Genomic DNA, 27,975 nt, shown 5'->3' with positions numbered 1-27,975 from the left:
CTCTGTGCTATCAGAGGGAAGAAAACCTTCAAGCATGGAGCCGCTGCTTTCGGTTACTGCGATTTATTCATTGAATAAAAGACAAAACCATATTCATCCCTGTCGTCTCACTGGGTCAGGGCCCTTCCCTTCCTTTCTCTAGGAAGGAGCATCTTCCCACACGCAGCACCCTGGACAGCTCTGAGTCTACAGACTCCCGTCCTCACCTGGCATCAAGGATCGTCCGAGTGAAGTGACGAAGATACTTGAATATGGACATCGAATCTTGCAATTTCAGGATCTCCTCTTCCTTGTATTTAAAAAGTGCCAGGGCAAAACGGAAAATAACCTGCGGGAAAACCACAACTGAAACCACACTGTGCCTACAGGCATGAGGCTGGGCTTTGGAGTGGGGGGGGGGGGGCTGGAGGCCTCCCTGGGGGAAGTACACACTTCCAGGGCTGGACAAGGCCCTTTGGTACAGGAAAACAAATGCTTGTGGTCTCTAACAGTTCTGCCCCAACTAGAAATGTTCCTATGAAGTAAGGAGGCTTTTCTAACCTTTGTACTCAACAAAGACCACACACCTAGACACCAGTTTTACATCAAAACCTGGGTTGTTTTTGACTGAGAATGTGAAGCTGCCAAGTGCAGAGACAGGCGCAGTCTCGGCTGGTGAACAGGGGTCTGACTTTTCAATACAGTGAAATCATCAGTGGGTTTTGCTGATTGGTTTTTGGGGTGCTCTGGGCAAGGCTAGGGGGAATGAAGTCCTGGTGATCTTACGCATACAGGCAGCTTTGGAACTAACTGCTTTTTGCACATCTAAGAACCCTGAATGGCCTGTGCCAGCCTACACTGTTTCATTACAGGATCACACACTCACCTTTGGCCTAACAGGAATAGTCTTGATGATCTTGGCTGAGGATTCTTTGTACTGATGACAAATTAGACTATAAAAGTGCTACTACCTGTGCTGGACACTGAATCTGCATATGGGATAACATGTACACTCAACTGTTGTGGGAGTGTCAACTCTAAGGCCCCTTTGAGCAGCAATCTGGTGTTAGCCCAATGCTACTGACGGACCAACCCTTGATCCTGTAATTCTAGGCTAAATCTATAATGCACTTGCACACGTGCAGAAAAAAGAAAGTCACAGGAGAGCTGGGTTCAGCTTACTCTGAGGTAGCAAGAGATTGCAAACAACCAAAGCAGCTACCATCAGAGGCTGCTATGTACAAGGGAACACCAGCAAGTTACAAACCGGCCTTGTATGTGCTCATTCAGAACTAGCTCCAAGACGCAGTAAGCTAAAACAGCACACTTTAGATACATTTAGAAATATGGAGGACAGTAAACTGAGGTGAAAACAACACGGTATCAGGAGGAAAGAGACCGTTTTCTTACTATATATCCATAGTTATGCTTTGTTTTTATTTGTACTTAATTAATATTATTTATATATTTGGTGTGTTTATGTGTGTGGGCATAGGCTTGTGTGCAGAAGGTCAGAGGAAAACTTGTGGAAGATGGTTCTCTCCTGCCAACATGGAATTCCAGGGATTAAACTCAGGCTGTGAGGATTGCTACACTGGCTTGCTGCTGCAGTGTGCTACATGGGGGGGGGGCAGGCAGGAGGAGGGTAGGGATGGAGCTTAAAGGCCTCACAAGAGCAAAGCAAGCACCAGACCACTAAGCTACTGAGCGTGTTTTGTAGGTTTATTCTGTGACAGGGCCTTCCTATGAGCTACCATGCCTAGCTTCATGTAAGTAACTGCTGTTTCCCAAGGCCTACAGGAACACATCACACTGAGGTAAATTTGGTGCTGTGGTAACCTCACAAGTTCTAGGTCAACCAGTCACTCTGTCACTACTGACATGGTCTGTCACAGCCTGTCAAACATGCGTATCTGGAAGAGTACACTCACTTTTGGTCCCTCATAAAGGAAAGAGTCCCATATTTTAAAAAGGATGTCACTGACAACGCTGTCCACAAACACCACCAGAAACCAGTTAAAGGTGATGAGGGTATAGTCCACTTTATACTGTTCCAAATGGGTGTGCAACCGAGGCAGCTTCTCACTCATGAGGTCTCTGAACACACGCTGGTCCACCTGAAGAGGAAACAAAGGGGAGAAAGGTTTGGAATCTGCCAGGGTACTAAGCAAGCAAACCAGAAAAGCTGCTTCACCTGAGAAGGTGGAGCCATGGGGGACATGCAGCGACGTAGTTGTTTTCAGATATCCATGTGAGGCACATCATAGAGGCAGGCTGCTCTGTGGCCCAGGAGTAACCGACCTTACACGCTGCAGGGCCACTAAGTGTCACTCTCCCTAGGGCACGGGGAAAAGTGAACAGTCTGCAGCCTGAACGCCGCTTCTGTACTCAACATCTCATGTGGCAGCTGGCTATTGAAAAGAGCAGGCTGGCTGGTGTCAGTTTGCCGATACTCTATGAGTGTAGGCAGCCTTAGGTGCAGGAGGAAAGATGAGTCACCGAACAAGAAATATAACATTACTACCCACCCATGCAGCAAACAGGCTTAACAGGCAGGGCGAGTAGAAAGAACACCTGAGTCAGAGGGTTCCAGGTGATTCCAGCTCCAGCTTATTGGCTGGGTCCACCACCTACAAAGGACTTCCAAACAGCTCTGAACTCTTCAGGAGGACAGTTGGAGACAGCTGACTTACCCATTGTGCTGCTGAGAGCTTTAAAAAAGGCATGTACACTACTGCTCAACAAATGGGACCAGGCTTCTAGGAAGAGGGTTGAGACTGAGGGCTTTCCCTGCTTTGTGTGTGACACCCGCCCCCCAATCTAACTGTGTGTGTGTGTGTGTGTGTGTGTGTGTGTGTGTGTGAGAGAGAGAGAGAGAGAGAGAGAGAGAGAGAGAGAGAGAGATAGACAGACAGACAGACAGACACAGAGAGAGACAGACAGAGACAGAGACACACACACACACACACACACACACACACACACACACACACACACACACAGAGAGAGAGAGAGAGAGAGAGAGAGAGAGAGAGAGAGAGAGAGAGAGAGAGAGAGAGAGAAACAGAAACAAGCTTCACAGTGGGACTCATGTGCATTTGGTTATATATAGTCTAATCTATTTTATTTGAAACCGGTTTTTCTACCCCCAGTCTGCAAACAGCAGAGAAGGAGGAGTAGTAGGAGTATTTCAAGGCTTTCAGCAGGACGCCAAACAGTGGGCAGTGAGGCCTGCTCTCTAGGTCCTTCCTTCCAGCTGCCACAGGAAGGCTGGACTGGACGCCTGAGGAGCCCCTAGCCAAACTGATGAAAATGGAGGAGAGTGCACTGAACTGAAAACAACTTGAAGGTAATTCCCCTTTGTGTGAGAGGTAAGAGAAGGTACTCAGAACACCCCACTTCTGAGCCTGGCATGGAGAGGGCAAAGACGTGGAACACAGGAGTGGACTGGGGAGGTGGGTACCCCACAGCACCTCTAGGAAGAGACCCCTATGGTGAGAGGCCCAACTGCATGAAGGGGTGGGGAGGCTTTGTGCCTTTGCCTTTCTTTCTCACGGGTCACCTAAGACCACCAGAAAACAGAGATATTTACATTATAATTCATAACAGCAACAAAATTAAAGTCATGAAGTAGCAATGAAATCATTTTATGGTTGGGGTCACCACAACATGAAGAACTGTATTAAAGTGTCTCAGCATTAGTAAGGCTGAGAACCACTGCTCTACGGCCTTGGCTACAGCCTCAGCTTAGGGAGGCGTTTTCTCAGTCAAGGCTACTTCCTCACAGGTGACTTTAGCTTGTGTCAAGTTGACATAAAACTAACCAGCGCAGGGGTACAGTTGAAAGCTTTGCAGATTAGTCTGGGGTGGGCTCCATATGAGCCCCTTCAGAGTGGCCATCGAGTGATCACCCAATCAGCTGCTGTAGAGAGGGTGTTTTCCTTCCCCGACCACCACCCTCCCCTCCCCACCACCACCGCCATGGATCCCAGCATGGGCAAACCAGAGCCTTCATCCTCGAGGATTAAAAATGCACATTTGCTTCCTAACAAGGACAAGAGACATAATCAAAGGTATAAACTGCTGAAACAACAGCAATTTTCTTAATACTTAAAAAAACAAAAGTGCACGTAGGGGTCTGTGGAGCCTGTCTCAGTTCTCGACCATGTCTATCTGACTCTGTCAAACTCAGGTTAGATGTAAAACCCTAAGAACGATTCCAAAAGCTGCCAATCCATCCACGGTGCCCACAAGTTGCCTAAGAAGTCAAGCTGGACCTGGTGTCCACGCACCAGGAAGCACTGCTCTCTTGCCCCCCAGAGTGCCATCCCTGACAGGCAGATCACACACTTTCTGCTCAGTACTTCAGCCTTCAACGCTCAACCAATGACACATTTGCCAACATTTCAGGCCCCTGGCGATGGGGACCAGGTGCTGCACTGAGGAAGCTGGATGGTAGCAAGAGAGATGGACATCTGAGCACGACACCGAGTGATGACACAGGATTTATTCTATCTGGGTGAGGGTCAGCTGAAGACATCTGCAAGCACAGAACATCCATCTGGCTTTGAAGTGGGAGGAAAATCTGTGTACACATCCCTTTTCCCAACAAGGTGGCAGACGGCGCCTCACTTGAGGCTGGCCTGGGGTTGGCAGAGGGCTGGGCATGGAGCAGGCTGCCAGGGAATGCTTGCTTGGGCCTCTGTTTTGCCCCTCTCCACTGAGCACTTAGAGGACATGGGATGAGTGTGTCATTCATCGGTGTCCGCAGGGCCTGGTGAGGTCCTGGCACACAACATGCACTTCGAGGATGGCAAGACGGGGAATCCTGGCCAGCGGTTGGGTCACAGCAGCAGGCAGTGGGTTCTGGCAAGGCCAAGCGCCGGGACTGATGGGCGTTCTTATTTTAGAGGCAGCCTAACAAATACTACTCAGAGACACTGTAGACAAACGCATGTATTATAGATACCCAAGAGAATAGTGACTAGCTTGGGGGTGTCGCCCCACTCAAGAGTGTTTGGGGCAGCAATCTTCAGTTTTTCTATTCCCAAACTGAGTCATCCGAGACTTTACGTTTGAGCCTGGAAGGCTGCTCTCGGAGCTGAGAATACACAAAGCACTAGCCACTGAGTTTTAAAATCCCACTGACTGAGAGCAGCGGCTTGTCTGTCCCCTCGTTGCCCATGTCCTAGTTTTCAAACTCATGCTGACGGGGAACCAGCTCCCAGGCAATTAGCAAGTGAAGGATTGCAAGGAGACCTGGCAGGCTTCTTGGTGTCCGTGGATCCATGCAGCTGAGATAGGGACCCGGATTTGGCAGCTGAGGGAAGGCCAGAACTCAGCTTCTCACCACCCTCCAGTGGCTTTTTAAAAAAAATACCCATCTTTTGGGGTGTGTCTACATGTACCATGATGTGGAGATGAAAACTTGAAAGAGTCACTTCTCTCCTTCCACAATGTGGGTTCTAGAGATTAAACTCAGGTCATCAAGCTTGGCACAAGTGACTTTATTCTGGTGAGCCATCTTGCTGGAAAGCCATCCAGGAAACAGAAAAATAGGCCAGGGCAGCAGAGAGAGCGGAGAGCATCAGTGCAGCCCCAGCCCCACAGAGGGGCCCAAGGAGGACCAGAGACAGATGCTCTGGCCTCTTCCAGCCCATGCCTCCCTTCTCTGTCCTGTGATGTCAAGTCCTGATGTGACATGGAACATGTACCACTCAGATCCTCTGATGTGGGAGGTGACTGCCCATCCTGCTGCTGCTCTTTAGGATCTGTCATCATTCCTAAGAACTGGGAACAGGCAGGGCAGGGCGCCAAGGAAGCTGCTCCTGAGCTACCTCTAACAGCTGAGACTCTCCCTTCCAACTTTTCTTTCTTCCCCAGCTGGAGACCCACACAGCCTCCTCAGTAGCCTAAGGTCACATCTCCTCCAGCATGATGTCAGCATCCTGGAAGACCTAACATACCTGGCTCCCCCAGCATCTCTGCTCTATGACAGAGTGCCTGGGAGGGCTGTCTCTCGAGTGGTACCCAGTGAGCTGAAGGAGCTGACACAGTCGACTCACAGAGATCAGTCACTGAAGTCACATGCACAAGCCCCTCCTCCCCCAACTCAGGTCACATGACAACTATAGGTCTAGAAGACAGTGACCAAGACATACCTGGGATCCTAATAAAGTCTTTGTGTAATAGTCTCGAGGCATGAAGACTTCCACGATGGTAACGAGACACCAGAAAGCATCTTCTTGTTCCAGGTAAAGGAGGGCCACTGCCACCAGCCTAGGGAGGACAGAGATACGGTCAGTGCAGGCTCCTGTTCCTGCCTTTACCAAAACATCCGCTTAAGCCACTTTTTTTGATGGCCAGAGCAATTTCTACTTCTCTAATGAAGACAGGTAAGTATTTCTGGGCCAATGAAGAAACTTGAGGAGAAAAGCCACACTCTTCTGATCTTGTCATTTGGTTTTTGTTCAAAGTTGAAACTATTTCCCAATGAAATCACCTCCCTGTGATCCATCAGCCTTCTTTTAAAAAAAAATGGAGGCCTGGCGGGCACACAGAGGAAGGGGAAGCAGGCTATCCGGATGAGACCTGATAGGCTGTGGTCACATGGTGGGGGAGGAGGACCCCTTCCATCAGAGGGTTAGAAAAGGGGACTAGGGCAGAAGAGGGAGGAGAGGATGGGAACAGGAAGATAAGAGTGAGGAGGATAACAATTGGGATGTGATGTGAATAAATTATTTACAAAAAAGTTTCGCTCAAGCTAGGCATGGTGGCACACGCCTTTAATCCCAGAACTCAGGGAGGCTGAGGCAGGTGGATCACTGTGAGTTCGAGGCCTGCCTGGTCTACAAAGCGAGTCCAGGACAGCCAAGGCTACACAGAGAAACTCTGTGTTGAAAAAAAACAAAACACAAAACAACAAAACAAGCTTCACTCTACTGTTTTGCTAATGCACCTAAGTCTTTGAGCTCATTACTTAAAATGTTTTCACTAATAATTTTATGTCTAAAAAATAATGTGAATATAAAGTAGCATGAGGAGGCTTATGAACCTGATTTCAGCCACCGTCCGTCTGCCTCACTAGAGGGAGGGAATGGGGCTGCACAGGGCGCAGTGAGGGGCCTTTGGAGCTTCATGAGGTGTGTACATGGGGCAGGGGAGAGACTCACACATGCCAACTGCTGTCACTCACAGTGGGCCCACTCCACCCATTTATTTACACATTGCCACAATCAAGAGGTTGCTAGTAAAACCTGACTAATCCTGGTCTCGGAGGAGCATGGGGAAACCAGAGATTGAGGCTCATGCCTGTCTCAGAGTTTAAAACTCAGGTGTGCGTGAAGAGAGGCTAACTAGGGATGCAGCTCACAGGTGCCCCACTTGCCTAGTGTGCCTCTGGCTTGGGTCCACTCCCTGCATCACAAAACAAGAGTGAGGATGCGGCTGTGCTCAGCGTGTGTGCTCAGTGGCAGAGTGTGTGCTCGTGTGTGAGGCCTTGAAGTCCATGCCCAGAGATGGGGCGGTTGAGGAAAAGTGCCTCTCTACCTAGCTGAGATCCAAGAACTTCTGCCCTAAATAAAGCTTATGTGCATTACTCATAGGGAAAAAAAATGCCCTTACTCAGAATTCGCTTTTCTCTTTTTCTTTGATAAAATTGAAGAAAACCAGCAAATCTGAAATTAAAAAGCAGGATCTGGGTAGGTAGCAAGGAGATGACCCAGCTTTCTTCAAAGGATGGAGGGTGGGGAGGTGAAAACTGGGGGATAGCACAAAAAACCAAATAACCCAAGGCACAGCCCGTGAGGACACCAGGAGGCGGCGTGAAAGTCCACCCCGAGACTGTTGGGACATTTACAGCGAGGCTGAAGATGACAAGCACAGCCCTGGGAAGCACTAGTGTTCTCACACTGAAGAACCCCACACTCAGGAGGCAGTGAGATATGCCAAGTATTGGGAGGAAAAAACCCCACCTCACCCCAACTACAGAAAATTCAGAGGCTTTAACAGGACAGGAGTGAAGGCGGGTCAGAGCTCTCTGTACCCTACGATCACAGAACTGGTTCCAGGAGAGCACTGACCTGGGGGGGTGGGGGTGGGTTCAAATTCTTTTAAGTTTCTGAGTCAGCACAGTGTGAGCTGTGGCTTTAAGTACAACTGAGACTGCTTTAGGTGGGCTTTGGTATTTAAACAGAGACTCTCTGAGAAGCTAAAGTCCTCATTAACCTCCCAATGGCACAGAGTACCACCCTCATGGCTTCCTGGTTGCCACCGGGCTTCAGTTGGGTTGTAAGCAAGTAGGTAGGTAAATAAGTACGTAGGTGAGTAGGCAGGTTGGTAGGTAAGTAGGTAAGTAGGTAGGTAGGTAGGTAGGCAGGTAGGTGAGTAGGCAGGCAGGTAGGTAAGTAGGTAGGTAGGTAGGCAGGTAGGTAAGTAGGTAGGTAGATAGGTAGGTAGGTAGGCAGGCAGGTAGGTAGGTAGGTAGGTAGGCAGGCAGGTAGGTAGGTAGGTAGGTAGGCAGGTAGGTGAGTAGGCAGGCAGGTAGGTAAGTAGGTAGGTAGGTAGGTAGGTAGGCAGGCAGGTAGGTGAGTAGGCAGGCAGGTAGGTAAGTAGGTAGGTAGGCAGGTAGGTAGGCAGGCAGGTAGGCAGGTAGGCAGGCAGGTAGGTAGGTAGGTAGGTAGGTAGGTAGGCAGGCAGGCAGGTAGGTAGGTAGGCAGGCAGGCAGGCAGGCAGGCAGGTAGGTAGGTAGGTAGGTAGGCAGGCAGGCAGGCAGGCAGGCAGGCAGGTAGGTAGGTAGGTAGGTAGGTAGGCAGGCAGGTAGGTAGGTAGGCAGGCAGGCAGGCAGGTAGGTAGGTAGGCAGGCAGGCAGGCAGGCAGGCAGGTAGGTAGGTAGGCAGGTAGGTAGGTAGGTAGGCAGGCAGGTAGGTAAGTAGGTAGGTAGGTAGGCAGGCAGGTAGGTAGGTAGGCAGGCAGGTAGGTAGGTAGGTAGGTAGGTAGGCAGGCAGGTAGGTGAGTAGGCAGGCAGGTAGGTAAGTAGGTAGGTAGATAGGTAGGTAGGCAGGCAAGTAGGTAGGTAGGTAGGTAGGTAGGTAGGTAGGTAGGCAGGCAGGTAGGTAGGTAGGTAGGTAGGCAGGCAGGCAGGTAGGTAGGTAGGTAGGTAGGTAGGTGAGTAGGTAGGTAGGTAGGTAGGTAGGTAGGTGAGTAGGTAAGTAGGTAGGTAGGTAGGTGAGTAGGTAGGTAGGTAGGTAGGTAGGTAGGTGAGTAGGTAGGTAGGTAGGTAGGTAGGTAGGTGAGTAGGTATTGAGCTTCATTTAGCCCTTCCCTCCCACAGAACTCCCATTGCAGACACACAGCTCAGCTGGGGTCAGGAGCAAAACTCAAGCACATGCGCTCTGCTTACGGAAGATATGCTCAAACACATTCAGTGATCTCTGTTCTTTTGTTTTGTTTTTTAATCTTTCCCCCTTCATTTTTGAGGCAGGGTTTTGCTATGTAGCCCTGACTGGTCTAGACCTCACTACTATACAGACCAGGCTAGCCATGAACTCAGAGATCTATTTACTTCTGCCTCTCCACTGCTGGGATTAAAGGTATGTGTCACCATGCTCAGTGTATTTTATCTTACTGACAAGCTTGGTTACCTACTCCCCCTACCTGGAAAGGAATCCAAACACAGCAACTGCAGTGACAGCAGAAAACAGGAAAGATAAGCCGTGGTAAGATGCGACTCATGGCAAGAAGCTGGTTCCAGCACCCAGTGTGTGGTGCTGGGAGGGTTGGAGGGGGGCAGCCAACTTTGGTAGCCCACAGCCTTATCCTGGCTCAGCACACTACTCAGGATGACTAACAAAAGGTGAGAGGCCCTAAGTATTTTCTGCTTACAGAGGCAAGAAAAATATTCAAGAGCTGTAAGAGATTCTACTTAGTGGCTATAAAACTAAACAGACAGACATGAATGGGAGACGGATTTATGGAGGTGGGGGTAGACAGGGATGGTGGGGGCTGGGAGAGTGCTAGGGACAAGAGTGATTAGGGTACACTGTGTACATGTGTGAAATTGGCAAGCAAAAATGAATATATATGGGCTGGGAGAGATGGCTCAGAGGTTCAACGCGCCGCCTGCTCTTCCAAAGGTCCTGAGTTCAATCCCCAGCAACCACATGGTGGCTCACAACCATCTGTAATGTGATCTGATTCCCTCTTCTGGCCTGCAGGTATACACGCAGTCATAACACTATATACATAATAGTAAATAAATAAATCGTTAAAAAATTAATATATATTTATAAAAGGAAAGTTTAGGTCCTTCAAAGGCTGTGTTTTAATCAGCGGATAAAAATCACTTAGGACCCTGTATAAATAAATACCACAAGCTTTTATCAACCAGTGCCACCAGATTCTTATGATTAAAATGCAAGTGTGAAGAGAAGAGCAAAGGAGGAAAAAAAAAAATAAGACTCTGGGATGCTTCAAATGAACTGATTTCTGTGCTTACTAATCCTGGTGCTGGAGACTGGGCCAGGGTCTCCCTTGTGCCAAGAGCGCGCTCTACCACCGAGCCACACCCCCAGCTTGCTTTTGTATCCCTTATGCTTTCTGAAGCACAATCTGCCTGAGTTATTCTAGAACTGGGGACACTGCATCATAAAATCCTTCTTGCTGCCATCTCTCCTGTGCCCCAGAACACAGGCTTTTCTTAGTCAGCTGAGGGCAGAGGGAGCTGCCAGGCAGAGCCTGGAGGTTGCTGCAGTCGGCAGCAGGCGACACGCACCTGTTTAGGCCTTGGCAGTAACCGATATCTGGATTCCGCCAGGAGAAGGCAAGCAGCACACTGCGCAGCTTCTGAATGCCCTCCGACGTGGGGCTGCAGTAATGCTTGTTGTTGGGCAGAGTCCGCAGCAGGTCCAGCTCGATCTGCTTGGAGGCCGGGTTCTGCTTCTCTAGAGCCTTCTGGAGCAAGGCCTGGAAGTAGCCGGGCTCCATGCTGTCCTTGAACTTCCTGGTGTGCCGGTCGATGCACCACTTCCACACCTTGGAGCGGTGCTCGTGGGGAATGCCTGCTCGGATCAGGTTTTTCAGCTCGGGAGAGCATACCATCTCCCTGTTCATCGTGCTTGCAAAATAGTTTTCCCACTTGACCCCAGTGGAAACTTCTTGGTTTTCTGTGAGGTACAGAGTCTTCAGGTCCAATGCTCGGACCTTGGCGACCAACTTCTCTTCCTCATCATCGTCAGGGACAGTCCTAAACCCGTAGATATCAAACTCACTGCAGATAAACAACAAGAGGGAGAGTAGAAACAGTCAAGGATGCAATGAACCAAGAGATGTTTCAGACCATAAGGCATATGACCCGCTTCTTGATGAACAGGGCCCGGACAACTGGCCATCCACATGGCAAAGGCCAAACGAGATCAACTCTCATAGTGTACAGGGGAAACTCACTTCCAGGTGGGCTAAAGCTCACATATGAAACCAGAAGAAAATACAGGCACTATCACCAAGCAAGGCTGACTTAAGCTGGGTCCCCTGGTGTACCCCTCTGATCTTAGTGTTCAGGTGGCTAAAGAGGGAGGGGACTGTGAGCTTGAGGCAAGTCTGGGCGTAGTTAGAAAGACACTGTCTCAGACAAGAAAAACAAAAGAGAAAAAAAAAGATTCACCTATGTGGCTATTTCAATGTACATGTCTGTGTCTTTATATATCACAACTTGATGTTTCAAAAGGTATTACTTTAATAAAAAACTCTTGCTATGTTTACCAGCCCAGGCATCTGAGCATCAAGTACTCCTTTTCCCTTAGCCTTCCAGGTAGTTGGGATTACAGGTGTATATCCCACCACACCTTCCCAGAAAGTGTCACTTTAAGGTGATGACAAGGAAGAGGATATATGTAGGACGTTGGGTATGGACATTAATCAAGGCTTTGGTGGACAGGATATGGGCCCATCTGTCAGGGCATCTACTAAGACACACAGTGTTAAGTGCCCTGTGAGCGTCTACTGCCGTGGAAAGGGAGCTCTGGAAATGGATGGACTGACCCAGCAGACTCAAGCACATTTACCTGACCAGATGAGGCTTAACGAACGCTTGCTCTGGCTGTTCTTGGCTCTCAACCTGCAGAGCATCCTCCAACAGCTGGGCTATGACATCCCTGGCAGGTCCCTGCTCTTCTGAGCACACTGGTGTCTTCATTTCTTGAAGCAGTATCAAGTATTTACTTTCCACCTGGCAGAGCTTGGCTTCCAGGCTAGAATACTGCAGAGAACGGAACGTGTTACCTCCATCCAGAGACAGGAAAAGCAAGCCTTCAGTACCGCAGGCAACTGAAGGGCCCAAACCAGCATGCCCCAAAAAGATGAACAACTGAGCCTGCTGCAAACTCTAACACAGGCCAAAGGTTAAGTCATGGCGCAGACCCTCCCAGGGTTAAAATAGCCTGCTATGGTTCCCCTCTTTCTTCTAAGTTTCTGGCAGAGGTTAACACCCTTTAGCATGGTTACAATGAACACCAGAACTGGGTCATGAGCCAGTTACTGAGGTCAAGCCTAATCCTACGTGGTTACATGGGTCATGAATGCTCTCTACTCCCAACACTCCCACACTGTGATGCCTATGCGCAGCCATTTTGTTATGACATTATGTCCAGGCATGACTAGTTGCTATCTGCTATCCGATCAGAAAAATCATCTTTACCCTAGTAAATATGCAGGAATAAGGTTTAGAAATGTGCTTGGAAAGCGGCTCAAGATTAGTATATGCACACAACAGCTGTGTTGTTTGTCAGTGTCAGGCACTGATAGCTCACTAGCATACAGCTGGAATGCTTGTGCCCCCCCCCCCCCCATAGCTCCCGAAGCCCTCTGCAGCCGTCACCACAGATGACTCTCTAGGCCTGCTGGATCTGTGGGGATGGCACAACTCTCATCATTTCTGTCCCACACATGTGAGACCAAATGTCAACAGCACAGACGAAGATCTAGGTAATTTTAATTTGAGGGACCCCTATAATTGTACTTTATTTTCACCTCTGAAAACACCATTAAAAATGTATGAAGGAGGCCACAAGTGAAAGTATTCGTCATTAACAAGGAAATGTACTATACATACTTTACATATATTTGATACATTTTCCCCGTCAGGGTGGTTGGGTAGGTTTAAAGCACATCCACTTAAACACGGTCTCCACCCTCCTCCCATCAATGGGAAAATGTATCCATCCTGACTTACCTTTGCCATCAGATCCCTCTCTCTCCTTTCTGCATTTCTTCGTAGAGCTGAGAGTTCCAAAATTTCCTTGTTTAGAAATTTATTTTGGGTTTTGTACCCTTGCAGACTATCCTGTTTGGGCAAAAAAAAATTTTTTTTGAATCAATTCCTGTGGGTTGCAACTAGCGTATTTGAGTCCTGCTAAGTGAGAGCAAGTTCTAAGAAATCTGGAAGATGTTGGTAGGAGCTTTCTGATGAATCTTTTTGACCATTTGGGGCACGAGGAAGAGGTGGGAACTACTGTTGGAATGAAGGAGGCAGGAAAAAGATTTACTTAGCAGAAGTAAACAGGATGTATTTAACAGTCTTTTAAACTAGAGAAATTGAACATATTCATTAGCTCTCATTTTCACTTAGTTAGCTTCTGTTTTTAAAAGGCTATAAAAATATACAAAAGCTCTTAATTAAGAATGCCGTGTAATGATGTGTACGACAGCCCACAATGCAGGAGGCACTTTAGAGGGCACGTTCTTCACTTTTGTACAGGGCAAAGTTTCAAAAGTGTGGAAAAACTGAAGAAGACAACAGGGCAGAGGGTCAGTGGCAAAGCACGTGGCTATCAGACACAAGGCCCTGGGGCCAGTCCCCAGCACCACCTCCCAAATTACCAAGAACATATTAGGCCCTTCACCAGATTGGCCAACTGTTTATTTCTGTGACATTTATTTTGTGTTTAGAGGATGTACAAGTTGGAGAAAAGGTTTTCATTTTTGTAAAGATGGTCTATTACGCATCCCTTGCTGTCCTGGAACTCACTATGTAGACCAGCCTGGCCTTGAACTAGAGACCTGGCTTGCCTCTGCCTCCTGTGGTTACAAGGTTTGCTTGTTTTCAAGCAAAGGGTTCTGAGGGTGAAGTCCGCAGACTCTGTTAGATCATCTTCATGGCACGTGAGCTTCCTGGTCTCATATAGACCTCCACAGTCCCAGGAGCCATTCCTGTCATTATTTCCCAGACTCCCCTGGCCAGGGAGGCAAGCATCCACGAAATGCCAGCCTCTGAGCTCTGAGGCCTGGGCTGAGGACTTGAGCCTCCCCACCTGCACCCTAACCACTGCCCTGCATGGGCTCAGCCTCAGCAACCCAAGCTGTGAAAACATCAGACCCAAAAGGTTTAAAACATTCTTTTCTGGCCCCAAACCAGGGCATTTTCTCCCTTTTGTTGGCATCTTAAAAAGACTGTATTTGGAAGCAATGAACAAACACATCATGGCAGGTCAGCTAAAGGGAGGTTGGCTGGAGAGAAGCCAAATATATTGAACTGTGAGGGGAAAGACTATGTGACAGGGGCTTGGTCCCCACTCACTGTATGGATTTGCACCCCCATCTAAGTAAATTCTGTCCATTTACCATAAGCATACTGTTGTATGCTTATACAACAGTAACATCTAGCAGTAAAGACTCCACAAGGCGCCAGGCCCAGATGTGGACTACTTCCTTTGACCCTCATAACACCCTCTGCGGGTGGGGTGGGCGCAGCACCGTTTCACAGATAAGGCAGAGACTCGCCACAGCCTGAGCTCACAGTGTAAGGCTGGCTGAGCTCCTTGCAAGCCGCCTACATTCTTCCACATCCTTTTCCTTCACCATGCTCAGGACAGCGGCTTCTCTACTTGTGGGGAGGAATGCTCTCATTGCAGTAAGAGGCCCAGGCAGAGCAACACCCAAACCGTGAGGGCCTGACCTAGGCGGGCTGCTGCTGCCTACCAGGAATGCGCCAACCACCTGCCACTTGCGAAGTCCCTATCCCCACCAAGCTTTACTGTGTAGACACAGCTTTAAAACTGTTGAGAAAGGTTGAGGAAAAAGACCCTCACCACTCACTCAAAATTACCCCAGCTACACAAGGAAACAGGAGATGACCCATCTGGATGAGGTAAGTCTCCAAAGGGTTGGTGGTCCCAGTGGCTACATGGCTCAGCTTCCTAGGGAACTGTGTGCCACACTCTTCTCTCCTGCTAAGGACGGAAGCCACTTTCTGGAAAGCCCCATGCTACAAATGCTGACACCAAGTGTATCACTACTTCGGAGACACACAGTAAGGGACAGAACATTTAAGGTTGAGCATATAAATAAGGTTGACGGCTACAGGAAACACTAAAATTTCTTGCAAAAAGAAAAATGAAACGAAAACAAACAAAAAGCAGACAAATATGGTAGCTCGCACTTAGTAGGTAATCCCAGCACCCTGCACATGAAGACAAAAAGGATTACCTTGAGTTTGAGGCCAACCTGGGCTATAGCGAGTTCTGGGCCAGCCTGAGCTACAACATGAAACCTTGTCTCAGAAAATAAATCAAGTAATAAAGGCTATTTCTATAGCAGATATGAATATTAAATAAGAGGTGTTTTGCTTCTCATTAACAAATCTTACTGGGAGCTGCGGAGAGGGCTTAGCTGGTAAAGCATATGAGGACCTAAGTTTGGGTTTCCAACACCCATGTAAAAGCCTACTGTGATGGTGTAGCTACAACCCTAGTGCAGGGAGTGTGGAGACAGGAGGATTCCTGGAGCTTCCAGGCCAACTGGTAAGTTCTGGGGTCAGACTCTGTTTCAAAAAAAAAAAAAAAGATAAAGAAGTACGGAGGAAGAACAGCAAATCTAGCCTCCACATGCACGAGCACACCTGTGCATGTACACCTGCATGTACACCTGCACCCATGCATACACCACACACCACATACCAAAACAAAGCAAAACCAAACCAAACCATGCTGGCTTTGTGTATCCAAAGGGTGTTGTCACTAAAACAGACCACCCACACATTGTGACAATGCTGCCACTGTTTCAGTGTTCATGACTCTGAAGTCCCCAGCCTGCTGGGAACGCGCTCAGCTCACTGCTGCCAAATGAAAGGTTCTGGAAGGTATCAAGCACACGCTCTGCAATGCTCTCAGCAGTAACATGCCTGAGCCCTTCAAAGAGAAACTCCCTTTGGAACTGAAACACCTGAAACCAAAGTATTTGCAAGGAGACAGTGGCTGTGGGGATTCACTGGGGTTTGTAGTTAGGGACCGATGTGGGGTCTGCCCAAGTCAGTTGGGCTCTACTGAATGGCCATGGTAGAGGCCAAGAGGATGCTTGTCTACCTAAAACTACCTAAAACAGTAGAGTCCCAGGAGCCGCTGATAGCAAAGGTGTGTTAGTCTTCTCCACAACCTTACAGCAGCCCAATGGTCCAGCTCTCACTCTGGACCAGCAGCTTGCTCTACAGGCAGAAGAGGAGACTGCCCTTGCTTCCCCACAGGGCGAGTGTGGCCTCTCCCTCATCTGCTGCTTATCGCCCCGTTCCCTCCTGTGGGCTATCTCAGAGACAGGCACTGGGAAGACAGCTCTGTCCTTCCAACTTCTCATGTTGGGCACTGACCCTGACTGAGTAGGCTTCTTTTCTGGACTACCTTTTGCGCTGGCCCTACTCTGACCCCTGGGACAATGTCCATACCCAGGTCTGTGGGAGGCTATACAAATTAACTCTGCATTTGCATTTATGTACACAGAAGGGCAACATGACAGCCTCCGTGTGTTCCATAGCATAATGAAGTCTTGAGGGTGGATAAGTAAAAGGGGAGGGGTGTTTCAGCCTCTCCTAAGCAAGGGACAGGAAGAGCTGAAAGTGTCCCAGGCAATAGGAGCAATGGCAACAGTGCTGGGAGGTCCTTCAGATGCCTGCAACAGGTCTGTAAGGTCTGTTTCTGTGCCCTACTCCCAGCTCTGCTCTCTTACCAGATTAGCTCATGACAACAGTACCTCTAGGGATCAATGCTGATGGAGCTAACAGAGTTTGGGATGTCTGTTCAAAAACGTCAGCCCACACCCGGCTCTTACTTTTAGCCTGTCCAGCTCCAGCTGGTCTCTGCTGGCTGGGGTGGGCAAAGGAGAGCTGGGCCCCATGGTGGGCGAAGACACGCTGCCCTCACATTCGCTGAGCTTGATGATGACCTCGTCCTTGGCCTGGATGGTCTCCATCAGCATCCCCAGTCGCTCATTGAGCTCGCCCACCTTGCTCTTCAGCGTCCTCACTTCCTGCTGTAGACTCTCCTTCTCCACGCCGAACCTCTCCAGCTGGCCGCTGAGGCCCAGGATCTGCTCGTCCTTTTGATGGAGAAGCTCCAGTGTGTCCCTCGGGACCCCCTGGCTGATTTGGTGGCTAGTGAAATACTTGTCATATTGGGATGACCGGACTGTCTGCTGGAGCAGCCGAATGAGCTCCTAAGAGCCAAGAAGATGATGAGGTGGAGGGTAAGAAAGGTGGGGGTGTTGCGGGGGGGGGTTGGGGGGGGGAGAAAAACAGAAATCGTAACAGTGTTACATAAGTGATTATTGGAATTTGAGGAAACACAGAGGCAAACTTCATTGCAAACATTTTAATACTGAACTTCCTCTTGAACGATCTCAAAAATAGAGAGGAAAAAAAAATTACCCAACAAATACAGCCTGAAGAGAACAATAACAGGAAATGGGAAATAATGCATGTGCAGGCTGTAATTAGCAATGGCTCCTGGCACACGCTTATCAGTGCTAGGGATCTGTGAAGTGCTGTGTGCTGGCACATGCCTGCAATTCCACTGCCGGAGCAGGAAGGCCAACTGTTCCAGGCCAGCCTAGGCTATGCAGCGAGATGCTGTCTCAGAAATAAATGAATAGAAGTGCGTGGGGGTAGCTAGAAAGACAACTCAGCAAGGAAGAGCACACACTGCTTTTGCTGAGGATCTGAGCTTGGTTCCAAGGTCCCATGTTGGGAGGCTCACTGGACTTGACATCACTTTCTGGTCTCCGTGGGTGCCTGCATTCACATACTCACACACGTAACTAAAATGAAAATAAAACGGGCTTGTGGGGTGGCGGGAGAGATCCAGGCTCTAAGATTCACTGAACTGTCCAGCGATTAGGTAGAAGGATGTCTCACCAGCTTAGAATAATACCACTTCTGACAGGATGCGGAAACTTCAGAGACCTCTAGGCTGAGGAAGAGGTGTGGGTACCGAGAGCAGCACCCTGCAACCTTCCTCAGAGGACCTTCCCGTCCCCATGGTCTAGGGTCTTTGAATAAACGATAGCACAGCTCAGGGCATGGCAGGATGGTGGCCCCAGCAGCATGACCTTCAGGGAAGGGCCCCATGGGAGCCAGAGACGGCTGGCTCCGTGGTCTTTGGCCCCCTGAAGGGCACGCCCACATCAGGAGACAGCTACCTTCTGACTGGACAGGTCCTTCTTGAGTTGCTCCAGCTCGTCCTGCTGGCTCTGAATCTGCAGCTGCATCTCAGAGACTGGCTTCGTGAGACCTCCACTGCCTGACGACGCCGTTCCCTCGATCGACGGATCCCCACTGCTGTGGCGATTTTTATATGACCCAATTATGTCTTTTAAGGGGCGCTTTCCTTTGTAAGGGTTTCGTCCAAACTCAAAGGGGAATCCTGAACTAGTGACTCCTATGTTAAAAAAAAAACAAAAACAAGCTTTGTGAGCAAGTCAAACCTCCTGGTATTTTTACAAGTCACCCTCTGGGGGGTGTGGACTCACCAACCCATAAAGAGAGCAATGCAGCAGGTGTCCCTCTGTGCCCCCCCCCCCACCACTGTAGAGAATACCCAATAGGTCTAAAAGCAGCCGAGAGTCCTTGCTGGACCACTCTTTATAGATGACTACAACTGAGCACTGTAAAGAAAACCGAGATACACTAGGTAATCCTTGGCTTCTTATTTTTTACTCATTTGTTTTTGACTAAAAATAAAAACAAAATCAATGTTTTTTAAAGTATTAATACATTTTTTTGTATAAGTATATTTTAAAAGTATGATGTTACATGTTAAAGGAGCCAAATAAATGTTAGTATGAATGGCTTCAAATGTATACTCAAAAATACAAACAGGAGACACAAAAGTACAGACAAAGGCACCTATGCAGTTAGAAGCATACAGTGCCCCCTGGGGTCAGGCAGAGACTGGATGGGGCAACAGCGTCTGGCACCTACCGTGCAGTGGATGCCTGGTGTGCCTGCTTAATGGCAACTCACCGAGGCACAGGTTTCTGACTTGGGATTTGAGTGGATCTAGCGTGTCTCCCGAAGGCCCGTAGTTAACGCCTGCAGCCATCAGCTTGCTGATACTGGGAGGTGGTGAAAACTGGAGACTAACTGTGAAGTCTTCCAGAGAGTGGTACTCCAGCTGTCCTCCTCTCTTTTGCTCTCTGGCCACATGTTCCCACAGTGATGCCTCTCCATAGGCCCAAAGCAATGAGTTCAACTGGTCATGGACTAAAACCTCTACAACTGTGAACCAGGAGGAACCTTTTCTCTACACAGGACAGTTTCCCTCAGGTTCTTGTTACAGTGATATGATTGATCTAGCCCAGTCTCTGATCTATGATACTACTTCTTTTGAGTACATCTCAACTTTCTGTAAATAAAGGGTGTGTGTGTGTGTGTGTGTGTGTGTGTGTGTGTGATAATCTAGGGTGCAACCCTTCTGCTTCAGCCTCCCAGGCCCTAGAACCACAGGTGAATGACAAATAATAATAATAATAATAATAAATAAAAAATAAGCACAAAGCTTCTTTAGTCAGCGCTTCTGTGCTGCACCAAGGCATGACAGGCAGTCTAGCTCCTGGGAAAGGTTTGCAGCCACCAGGCTAGACAGACATTTATTCCTTGCAGCACTTTACAAACCTTTATGCATTACTGCCCCCCAGCCTCTCACGCAACACAAGGCCCGGCCGCACTCCATGCTTCTGCCAATCAAGTGTCTCCTGTGTCCCTGGAGGTGGCAGATGGCAGCACAGAGAGCAACAGAGCACGGTGCGTTCCGTACCTTTGCTTCCCTCAGGCACCTGCTTTTTCCTCTCTTCCTGCACCAGGGACTCCTCCAGGTCCTTAGGAGGCGGGTCTAAAAGCTCCCACTCTTCATTGGTGTAAAACACAGTCCTACGACTCTCGCTGTGCCCTCTCCCAGGACGGAAAGATGACATTGAGTTTCTATTTAGAAACAAGGAAAGGCAAAACAAAAACATAGCTGTATATAGGATCAATTTTTTAAAAAAACCTGAAGATTTGATAATACCAAATGTTGGTGAGAATATGGAAAATGAGAAAATACACATTGCTGTGTGAGTATACGCTGATCCTAATATCACAGAGAACAACCCAACATGCAGAGTTAAATCGAAGAAGAGCCTTCCTCTTTCCTTCCTTTTTCTAAAAAAAAAAAAAAAAAAAAAAAAAAAAGCCACACACTAAAATTAACAAGGCCCAGTCTATCCCTCCCAAAAGACTTCTGTACAGTTAGATTATGAAGTGGGGGGGGGAGAGGGGGGCACTTCACATCAGCTTTTTTACTCTTCCCAGTGAACCTGTTTTTTACAAGAACTGCCTTTCTCAAGATGCCAGCATTTCCTAAGCAAAGTTCCAGTGCACAAATACAGGGAGACACTAAACAAAACTGCATCACTCATGTCAGCCACTCCTCACACTGATGGTCACTTGACCTTCAACAAGGATGTAAAGAGATTCGGGGGGGAGGGGGGGGGAGAATGTGATTGCAAGAACTGCCTATATATAAGAAAAAAAATAAACTCGAGCCTTACCTCACACCACACATACCAATTAATTCAAAATATACATAGAGGCAGGTTGCTGTGGCACACTCCTATAATTCAAGCATTTAGGATACTGAGGCAGCAGGATCATAAATTCCAGGCCAGCCTGGGCTATATAGTGAGATCCTATCCCAACACAAAAACAAACCAATCATACCCCCTCACCCCCAGATCTAAATATAAATGCAAAACTTCTAGAAGAAAACAAAGGAGAAAGAACTTTTCACATTAAATTAGGTAGATTTTTTTCCTTTTTTTGTATGTATGTGCATATATATGTTTGCGTATGTGCATACACGCATGTATAGGCCAAAGGTCAACTTCAGGTGTCTCCTCAATCACTTTCCAGCTTATTTTTTTGAAACAGGGTTTCTCTCTAAACACGAGGCACCCACTCGGCTAGGCTAGCCAATGAACTCCAAAGATCTGCCTGCCTCCAGCTCCCAATGCTGAGATTACAGGCACACATCTAGCATTTTCCATGGGTCCTGGGGGTTCAAACTCAGGTCAAGTTTATCAAGTTTATTTCTTGACTAATCCATCTCCATAGCCCCAAGTTAGACAGATTTTTAAAAAAGAGAACTCAGGAAGCAAAATCTGTAACACAAAATGAGAAAAATTAAGTTTATTCAAACTTTTCTCCTTTGAAAAATATTTGCAAAATACATACCTGACAACAGGCGCATACTCAGAACAGTTAAGATACTCTTGAGCTGGGTGGGAGTGGCTGCCAGCGAGCCACACTATCTCAGGGGTGAACAGAACAAAAGAACAGAGTACATGAAGCTCAGCCATGGTGCTCGCTGGGCTGGGCATATAAAACGCATGTTTGCCTCCAAGCATTTCAATGTATGTTGGGCTCACTGGGGCATGAGCGTACTAACATCTGGGCTGGAGAGGTGGCTCAGCGGATAAGGACACATGTTGTTCTTGCAGAGGACACCGGTTTGGTTCCCAGCACACACATGGCGGCAGCTCACTGCCACCTAGAACTTTTAGTTCCAGGGCATCCAACCTCTTCTGGCCTCCACAGGCACTAGGCATGCTGTGGTATAGATACACATAGGCAAAACACAAACATAAAATTGTCATATATATATAATACATATATATATTATATATATATCACCGTTATATGTTAGGTTTTTTTTTTTTAAAAACTAAAGTTTGAAAAAAACAGCTAAAGTTAAAAATGAAAGTAATTCCCAGTGTCCAAGAGGATGTGGAGCAACTGGAACTGGCCTGAAACGTTGGTGGGAACGTGAAAAGGAGCACTTACCGTGAAGGGTTAGGTCAAGTAACTGATGAGGGCACTGTAACAGGCCACAGGTCAAAAGAGCTCACTTCAAATTCTTACAAAAGCACAGCTAAAGTGAAAGAGAGCCGCTTGGAGGTTGTCTGAGGCCAGGGAGTAGGGGAGGGTTCATGAGGGAACGTATACAAACTCTCCCTCCCTCCCAGCCCCACTATCTGAGACAGGGTCTCAGCTCCAGCTGGCCTGGAACTGGATATACAGGTCAGGCTGCCTTCAAACTTACCGAGACTTGCTTGCCTCTGCCTCCCGGATACTAGGATTACAGGCATGTGCCCTGACATGCAGATATACATTTTGTTATGGAGGTGTTTCTATGAGTTGTGACTTTTTAGCATTCGCTAGCCTGTACACCTAAAATATGTGAGTCTATAGGCAAACTACACCTCAGTATGGCTGCTAAACTAGGAGGAAAACCTGTGCATTACTTGTGTCCCCTAAGGCTGACTACAGGGGAGAAGGGAAAGGTCATTTCCTATCTAATTTGAACTAGACTGAGGATACTCTTGTATAAGGCAGCTATGTGTTAATACTTTATTTCTGACGTGTGTTGCTATGTGTATGTACACAAGTATGTGCAGTCATGTTTTCTTGTGCACACATGTGTGGGAGACCAGATATCAATATCAATTATCTTTCTCTACTGCAAATACTCTCCCATCTCCTCCTCCTCCTCCGGCTAGAGAGACAACTTAGTAGTTAAGAGCACTGGCTGTTCTTCCAGAGGACCAGGGTTCAATACCCAACAAGCACCCACATGGTGGCTTACAACTGCCTATAACTCTACTTTCAAGAGGTATGATGCCACCTTCTGGTCTCCCATGGGCACTAGGCATGCACGGGCATCTTGACATATATACACACAAAATATGCATACTCATAAAGTAAGCATTTTATTTATTTACTGGGGGGGACGGAGGACGCATGTGCACATGATACACGTGTGGGGGAGGCCAGAGGACAATTTTCCAGATCTCAGGTAATCAGGCTTGGTGGTGAACACTTTCACTTGCTTGGTCATCTCATCAGCCCTCTCCACTTTATTTTAGACTCAAGGTCTCACTGAGTAGGAATTCACTGTTTACATCGGCTGGCCAGCAAGCTTTCAGGAGCATTTCCCCAGTACTGGGGTTAGAGACGTGGACTCTAATGCTTGGCTTTTACATGGGTACCGGCGATCCAAAGTCAGGTCCTTGTGCCTAAGCAGCAAGCATTTTACTCACTGAACCATCGGATGCCTTAATATTTGTGTTTTTACATAGCCCTGGCAGTCCTGGAACTCCCTCTGTCCTCAAACTCACAGGGTTTTGCCTCTCAATGTATTTTTCTGTTTGTTTTTGTTCTTAGGGTTTTTCTGTGTAGCCTTGGCTGTCTTGGACTCACTTTGTAGAACAGGCTGGTATCAAATTCACAGAGATCTGCCTGCCTCTGCCTTCAGAGTGCTGGGGTTACAGGTGTGTGCCACCAAGTCTGGCTTAATATTTGTGTTTTTAAAGCATTGTTTACTCTCTTGTATTTGAATTTCACTAAAGTAATATAAAGTTTTAGAAGATCACTTTATAGACACATGCGCACATACAGGCATGAGTACACACACACACACACACACACACACACACACACACACACACACACACACACACACACACACACGCACAAAGGCGGGGGAAGAGAGGGAGGGATTGCTTTTAACTTAGTGGAGTCCCTGGAAGCGGGTGATTACATTTGTCTAACACCTGGCAGCTGTTTTCTTAGTCAGGGCTGAGATCAGATGTAAACACGGAGAGAGTAAGCATGCTCCGTGTTCCCCACAGCCTGACCCCGTCTGGGGCGTAGCTCTGTGCACAGGGAGGCTCTATCAGCTCCCAGGGGACCTAGTGAACACGCTACTGCGACGGTCGTCTCTGAGTTTATAACAATCACAGAACTGTGGAGAAAATGATTTCAAAACAGCTGCTCTGGAAGAAAAGGAAGTCTCACAGATGCTTCCCTACTCCTGTCCCCTCCCAGTACCCCTGAGCCTGCCCCAACAGTTCCAGTGACATTTTCCAGGCCGTGAACTCCCTGTGTCCTGCGCTCCTGCGACATGTTTCAGGAGCTAAACTCTGCTTGCCATTGGGCGTGGCTTCAAAACGTGCTCTTGTTCTTTTCGGGAAGAACGGTGTGTGGCACACATAGCCCGTGAGCAGCGTGCTGAGGGGTGGTGAGCTTTGCCTGCTGCTCGTGTTCTTAGAGGCAACACAGAAAGGAGAGCTGAGAAGACCCAAACGCAGCCCAGGGAAGGGCGGGAGGCACTTCCGGTAACTAACTTCCATGTACTCTGCTTCGCCCCAGGCTTTCTTCCCAGGCTGCGGCTGAGGGACAGCCTGGGGTGCTGTGACAACCGCCAAGGCTTGGGTAGTGGAGAAATGAGACTGGCTCCAAGGTGAAGTCTCTTTAGCTGAAGTATTATTTAATCACACCCTGGGTGAGTGTGTTCTAGGCAGAAGCCAATTCTTGATTGTGCAAAACACTGTGCCTCACTTTCCAAAATAAATATAATTTAAAGATACTCAAATAACACAGTAAGTATATACTCAGTAATTCACTGTAGTCTTGATGAGCAAGTGGACTTTGGAAGTTGAGAGAGGTGCTTGGAAATGTCTCAGGAGATCTTTCCTGAGCCCACAACTTCACAAGCTGCCTGCACAGCCACACTGTGGCCAGCACCCCAAACTCTTTCAGGGGTGAGAGGCAGGGCTGTGGTGAAGGTTTGGACTCACAGAAGGCTGAAGGCAGTAGTAGGGTAAGCCACCCAGGGACAGCACTTAGCTCCCTTCTGTCAGACCACGGTCAGAACACCAAAACAGAAGGTGCCCTTTCACGGAGAGCCTCCGCAATGACGCAATGAAGGTGACTTGGCCCTTCTTCCTCAGAATTGATGAGCAGACACCCACAACTAGGGAGTAACAGGTTAAACAAGGCAGGGTATATCTCTACAGATGAGCTCGGTGTAACTATAGCTCCAAACAAAGCTACTGAGTTAGGTCATTCCTTGCGGACTCCACAGTGCCTCAGCGCCAAGAATCCGGACACTGTCATCCACACCCCATCACTGCAGGTGAAAGCACAGCTCTGGACAACTGGGCCTCATGACTTGGTGGGCGCAGAGAGATCATGTCTAGGGGAGAAGTCAGGAGAATGCTAAGGCCCTGAGCCAGTGTGCACTGCAGGGTTTTTCTTAACAGGCATACAGAATTCCACGGTGCTTATATATACAATTCCATTTGTGGTAGCTATTTCCGAATATGGACTGAAAGAAAGGCTTCATCCATGGCTGAGCCCCGCAGCATGAGCAGGCCTCTCTTTACAAGCATGCCTGCCTTTCACCATCAAGAAGAAACACACGACTAAGAAAAAGGACAGGTTGAATGAAGCCAGTGGGTGGCAGCACTCAAGCCAGGTGGCTCTGGGCTCATCTAGGCCAGAAAGGGTCCAAGCTCTGTGTATGCCCAGTGTTCCAAAGGAGAAGTGCTGAGAAGGCTGGGGAGAGAGAAAGTAGGAACCAAGGAAGAGTGCCACCATGGTGGGATAAATAATGCTCACAACGTCCACATCTATGTCCCAGGAAAGGCCCTCTGCCCTTGTGATTGCAGGAAGGAACTTAAGTTGGGGAGGTCATGCTGGGCTGTCTGAGGCCACAAGAAGCCTCTGAAAGGTTAAGAGAGCAGGACACATTGAGCCAGGCCACTGAGCGCGTGGCTCCTGAAACAAGTGGATCCAGCAGGACCAGCAGAAGAGGCAGACTGCTCTCAAAGCATAGCTCCCAAGTCTAAATAAAACAGGAGACTCGGCTCAGCGGCTCCTTGATGGCCTCGGATAAGGCATGGGTGGCCACTCTCCAGCCTGGCTTCCTATGCCGAGTCAGACGTCATCCCAGCCATGGCTAAGGTCTTCCAGTTCTGTAAGCCACAGCCATGACTTGTCTGAAGCTACTCATGTCCTGATAATGAACAGGCCCCTGGGGTGCATGGTTCCAATCACGACGGGAAGAACTGCTGGCAAGAAGTGCGAGGTACAAATAACCTGTGTTCCGAGCAGCTGTTAGGAAAGACCGGGCATGGACACGGCAACACACACGCAGCCGGGCCAACTTTTCCCACCACTTTCCCCGTGTTTCCCCTCCAGATGGCCTCGTTCTGAAAACACCCGTGAGATAGCAACGTGCCCACACTCCTCATCTTTCTTGCCAAAGACTGCCTTAAAACAAGGAAAATATAAATGAGTGCAACCCGGCCACAGACGTGAACGCCTTCCCAAAGGCACCAGGTGTCTGGGCACTGGCGTGGGCTAGGGTGGCCTTCTCTTGGAAATGGGCTTGTGAAAGAGATGAGTCACCTGCAGGCATAGCCCTAGAAGGCAAAACTGGTGGATTCCTGGGAATCTCATACAATGTCAAGCATGGAAGTGAAGCTGCTACCAGGCTTGAGGGGTCATGAGGAAAGTAGAAGCAAAGGGCCAGGACACGGCCGGCAGCAGAGCCGGCAGAAGACCAGCAGAGGCGGCCTCCAAAGGTGAGCACACCTTCCCACGCATCTATCTGGGAAGGGGGAGGGCCTCCCCACCCATGAGGGGACAGTGTGAAATTTAAACCCTAGTTCATCAGGGGAGTCTCACAGAAGGCCCCAACTGAACTGGCGAATACAATAAATGCACATCCATGCACATCCTCAAACCCTGACCACCATCAATTTCAGTACTAGATTGAATCCATTACAAAAGTATGACTTTTGAGCCAGTCCTCTTAGGGAAAAAGTACCCTTACTACTTCTGAGGTCGGTAAGTTCTCTCCAGGTTGGGGCTATTGCTCAGAGGGCAACACCTCCTTGCTTAGGATGTTCCAATCCCTGGGACCATAAAAAAGGGTTCTCCGTCCACCCAGATCTTTTTGTCTTAATCTTCCTGAAACAGGCCCATGATTAAAAAGAAAAGAAGAAAACACAACCACCGGATACCTGTCTGAGCACCCTGCGTCTCAGAGAGCAGTCCTGTGCAACTCCACAGACCCAACAATGGTGACATTCACTTTCCTTAAAACTGAGGCCCGTGGTGTGGTTCCATCTTCGCTTTTTATCATCCAGGCCATCTCATGAGCTTCTCTCGAGGAGTTTGCCTCTCACAGCACACTACAACAGCACAGCCGGTGTGGCTCCTGCTGAGAACAACTCCAAACTTGCTCTGAGAGTTGTCACAAACAAAAGTGACATGTGTTCTCTTTTCTGGGCAGAGACACTTACCGATCGCTCTAAGCTCAAGGAAACGGGAAGTTGCTAATACTACAGGCCTGTCTCCACCTCACACACTGTCTACTCCGAGGGCAGACGGGGCGGCATGAGGGTAAACGCCAGGCTAACTAGTCCTCCACACATGTTCTTGTATTTAGACTCTATCTTGCCAGGCAACCCAGGCTGGCCATTGTAGGTATGGTGCCCAGCTCCCAGATGAGTGAAAGGAATACAGAGTACTCAGTTAAGGGACCGGGGGTGACTTTCAGTTCTGTCACACCCTCCTGTAATGCAGCCTTGAGCAAGTCACTTTAATTCTCTAAGCCTCAGCTTTTTAACATGAAAAATGAAGCAAGAGTCTTTGTGGTTTCCTGACATTTCTAGGAGCACAGAACGGTTTCTTCACTCAGAAGCATGCTATGGTGCAGGCCCAGGGGAGGCAGCTCACACTTGCTGCCTGCCCCCTTCCCCTGGGGGTTGGGGGACACTGAGGGGGCCTCTATCAGTTCACTCAGACGTCCACAAGGCAGCTGGGATTCTATGGGATGGAAGAGGGTCCCTGCCAGT

At 48.5% G+C, this 27,975-nt stretch overlaps 1 protein-coding gene and 1 long non-coding RNA gene across 2 annotated transcripts in view; one reads left to right on the top strand and one right to left on the bottom strand.

Annotated features, from left to right (window-relative positions):
- Positions 1-27,975, bottom strand: part of TBC1D2B (TBC1 domain family member 2B) — a 69,572-nt gene that overhangs the window by 5,319 nt on the left and 36,278 nt on the right. Inside the window, exons 4-12 of the mRNA XM_084751793.1 lie at positions 20,049-20,212; positions 18,433-18,671; positions 17,068-17,451; positions 13,205-13,315; positions 12,039-12,232; positions 10,751-11,245; positions 6,141-6,258; positions 1,911-2,096; positions 207-328 (exon numbers count right to left, since the gene is read on the bottom strand). Of these exons, the coding sequence (XP_084607919.1) occupies positions 207-328; positions 1,911-2,096; positions 6,141-6,258; positions 10,751-11,245; positions 12,039-12,232; positions 13,205-13,315; positions 17,068-17,451; positions 18,433-18,671; positions 20,049-20,212 (2,013 nt within the window). The remainder of the gene's footprint in view (positions 1-206; positions 329-1,910; positions 2,097-6,140; positions 6,259-10,750; positions 11,246-12,038; positions 12,233-13,204; positions 13,316-17,067; positions 17,452-18,432; positions 18,672-20,048; positions 20,213-27,975) is intronic.
- Positions 2,116-6,134, top strand: LOC311580324. The gene is made up of 3 exons (XR_014773428.1): positions 2,116-2,701; positions 3,132-3,328; positions 4,390-6,134. It is a non-coding gene; the product is annotated as an uncharacterized lncRNA (long non-coding RNA).

The sequence above is a fragment of the Acomys minous genome, assembly GCF_964271855.1.
Source record: "Acomys minous genome assembly, chromosome: 13".
NCBI lineage: Eukaryota > Metazoa > Chordata > Mammalia > Rodentia > Muridae > Acomys > Acomys minous.
This window is presented reverse-complemented; position numbering and strand designations above follow the sequence as displayed.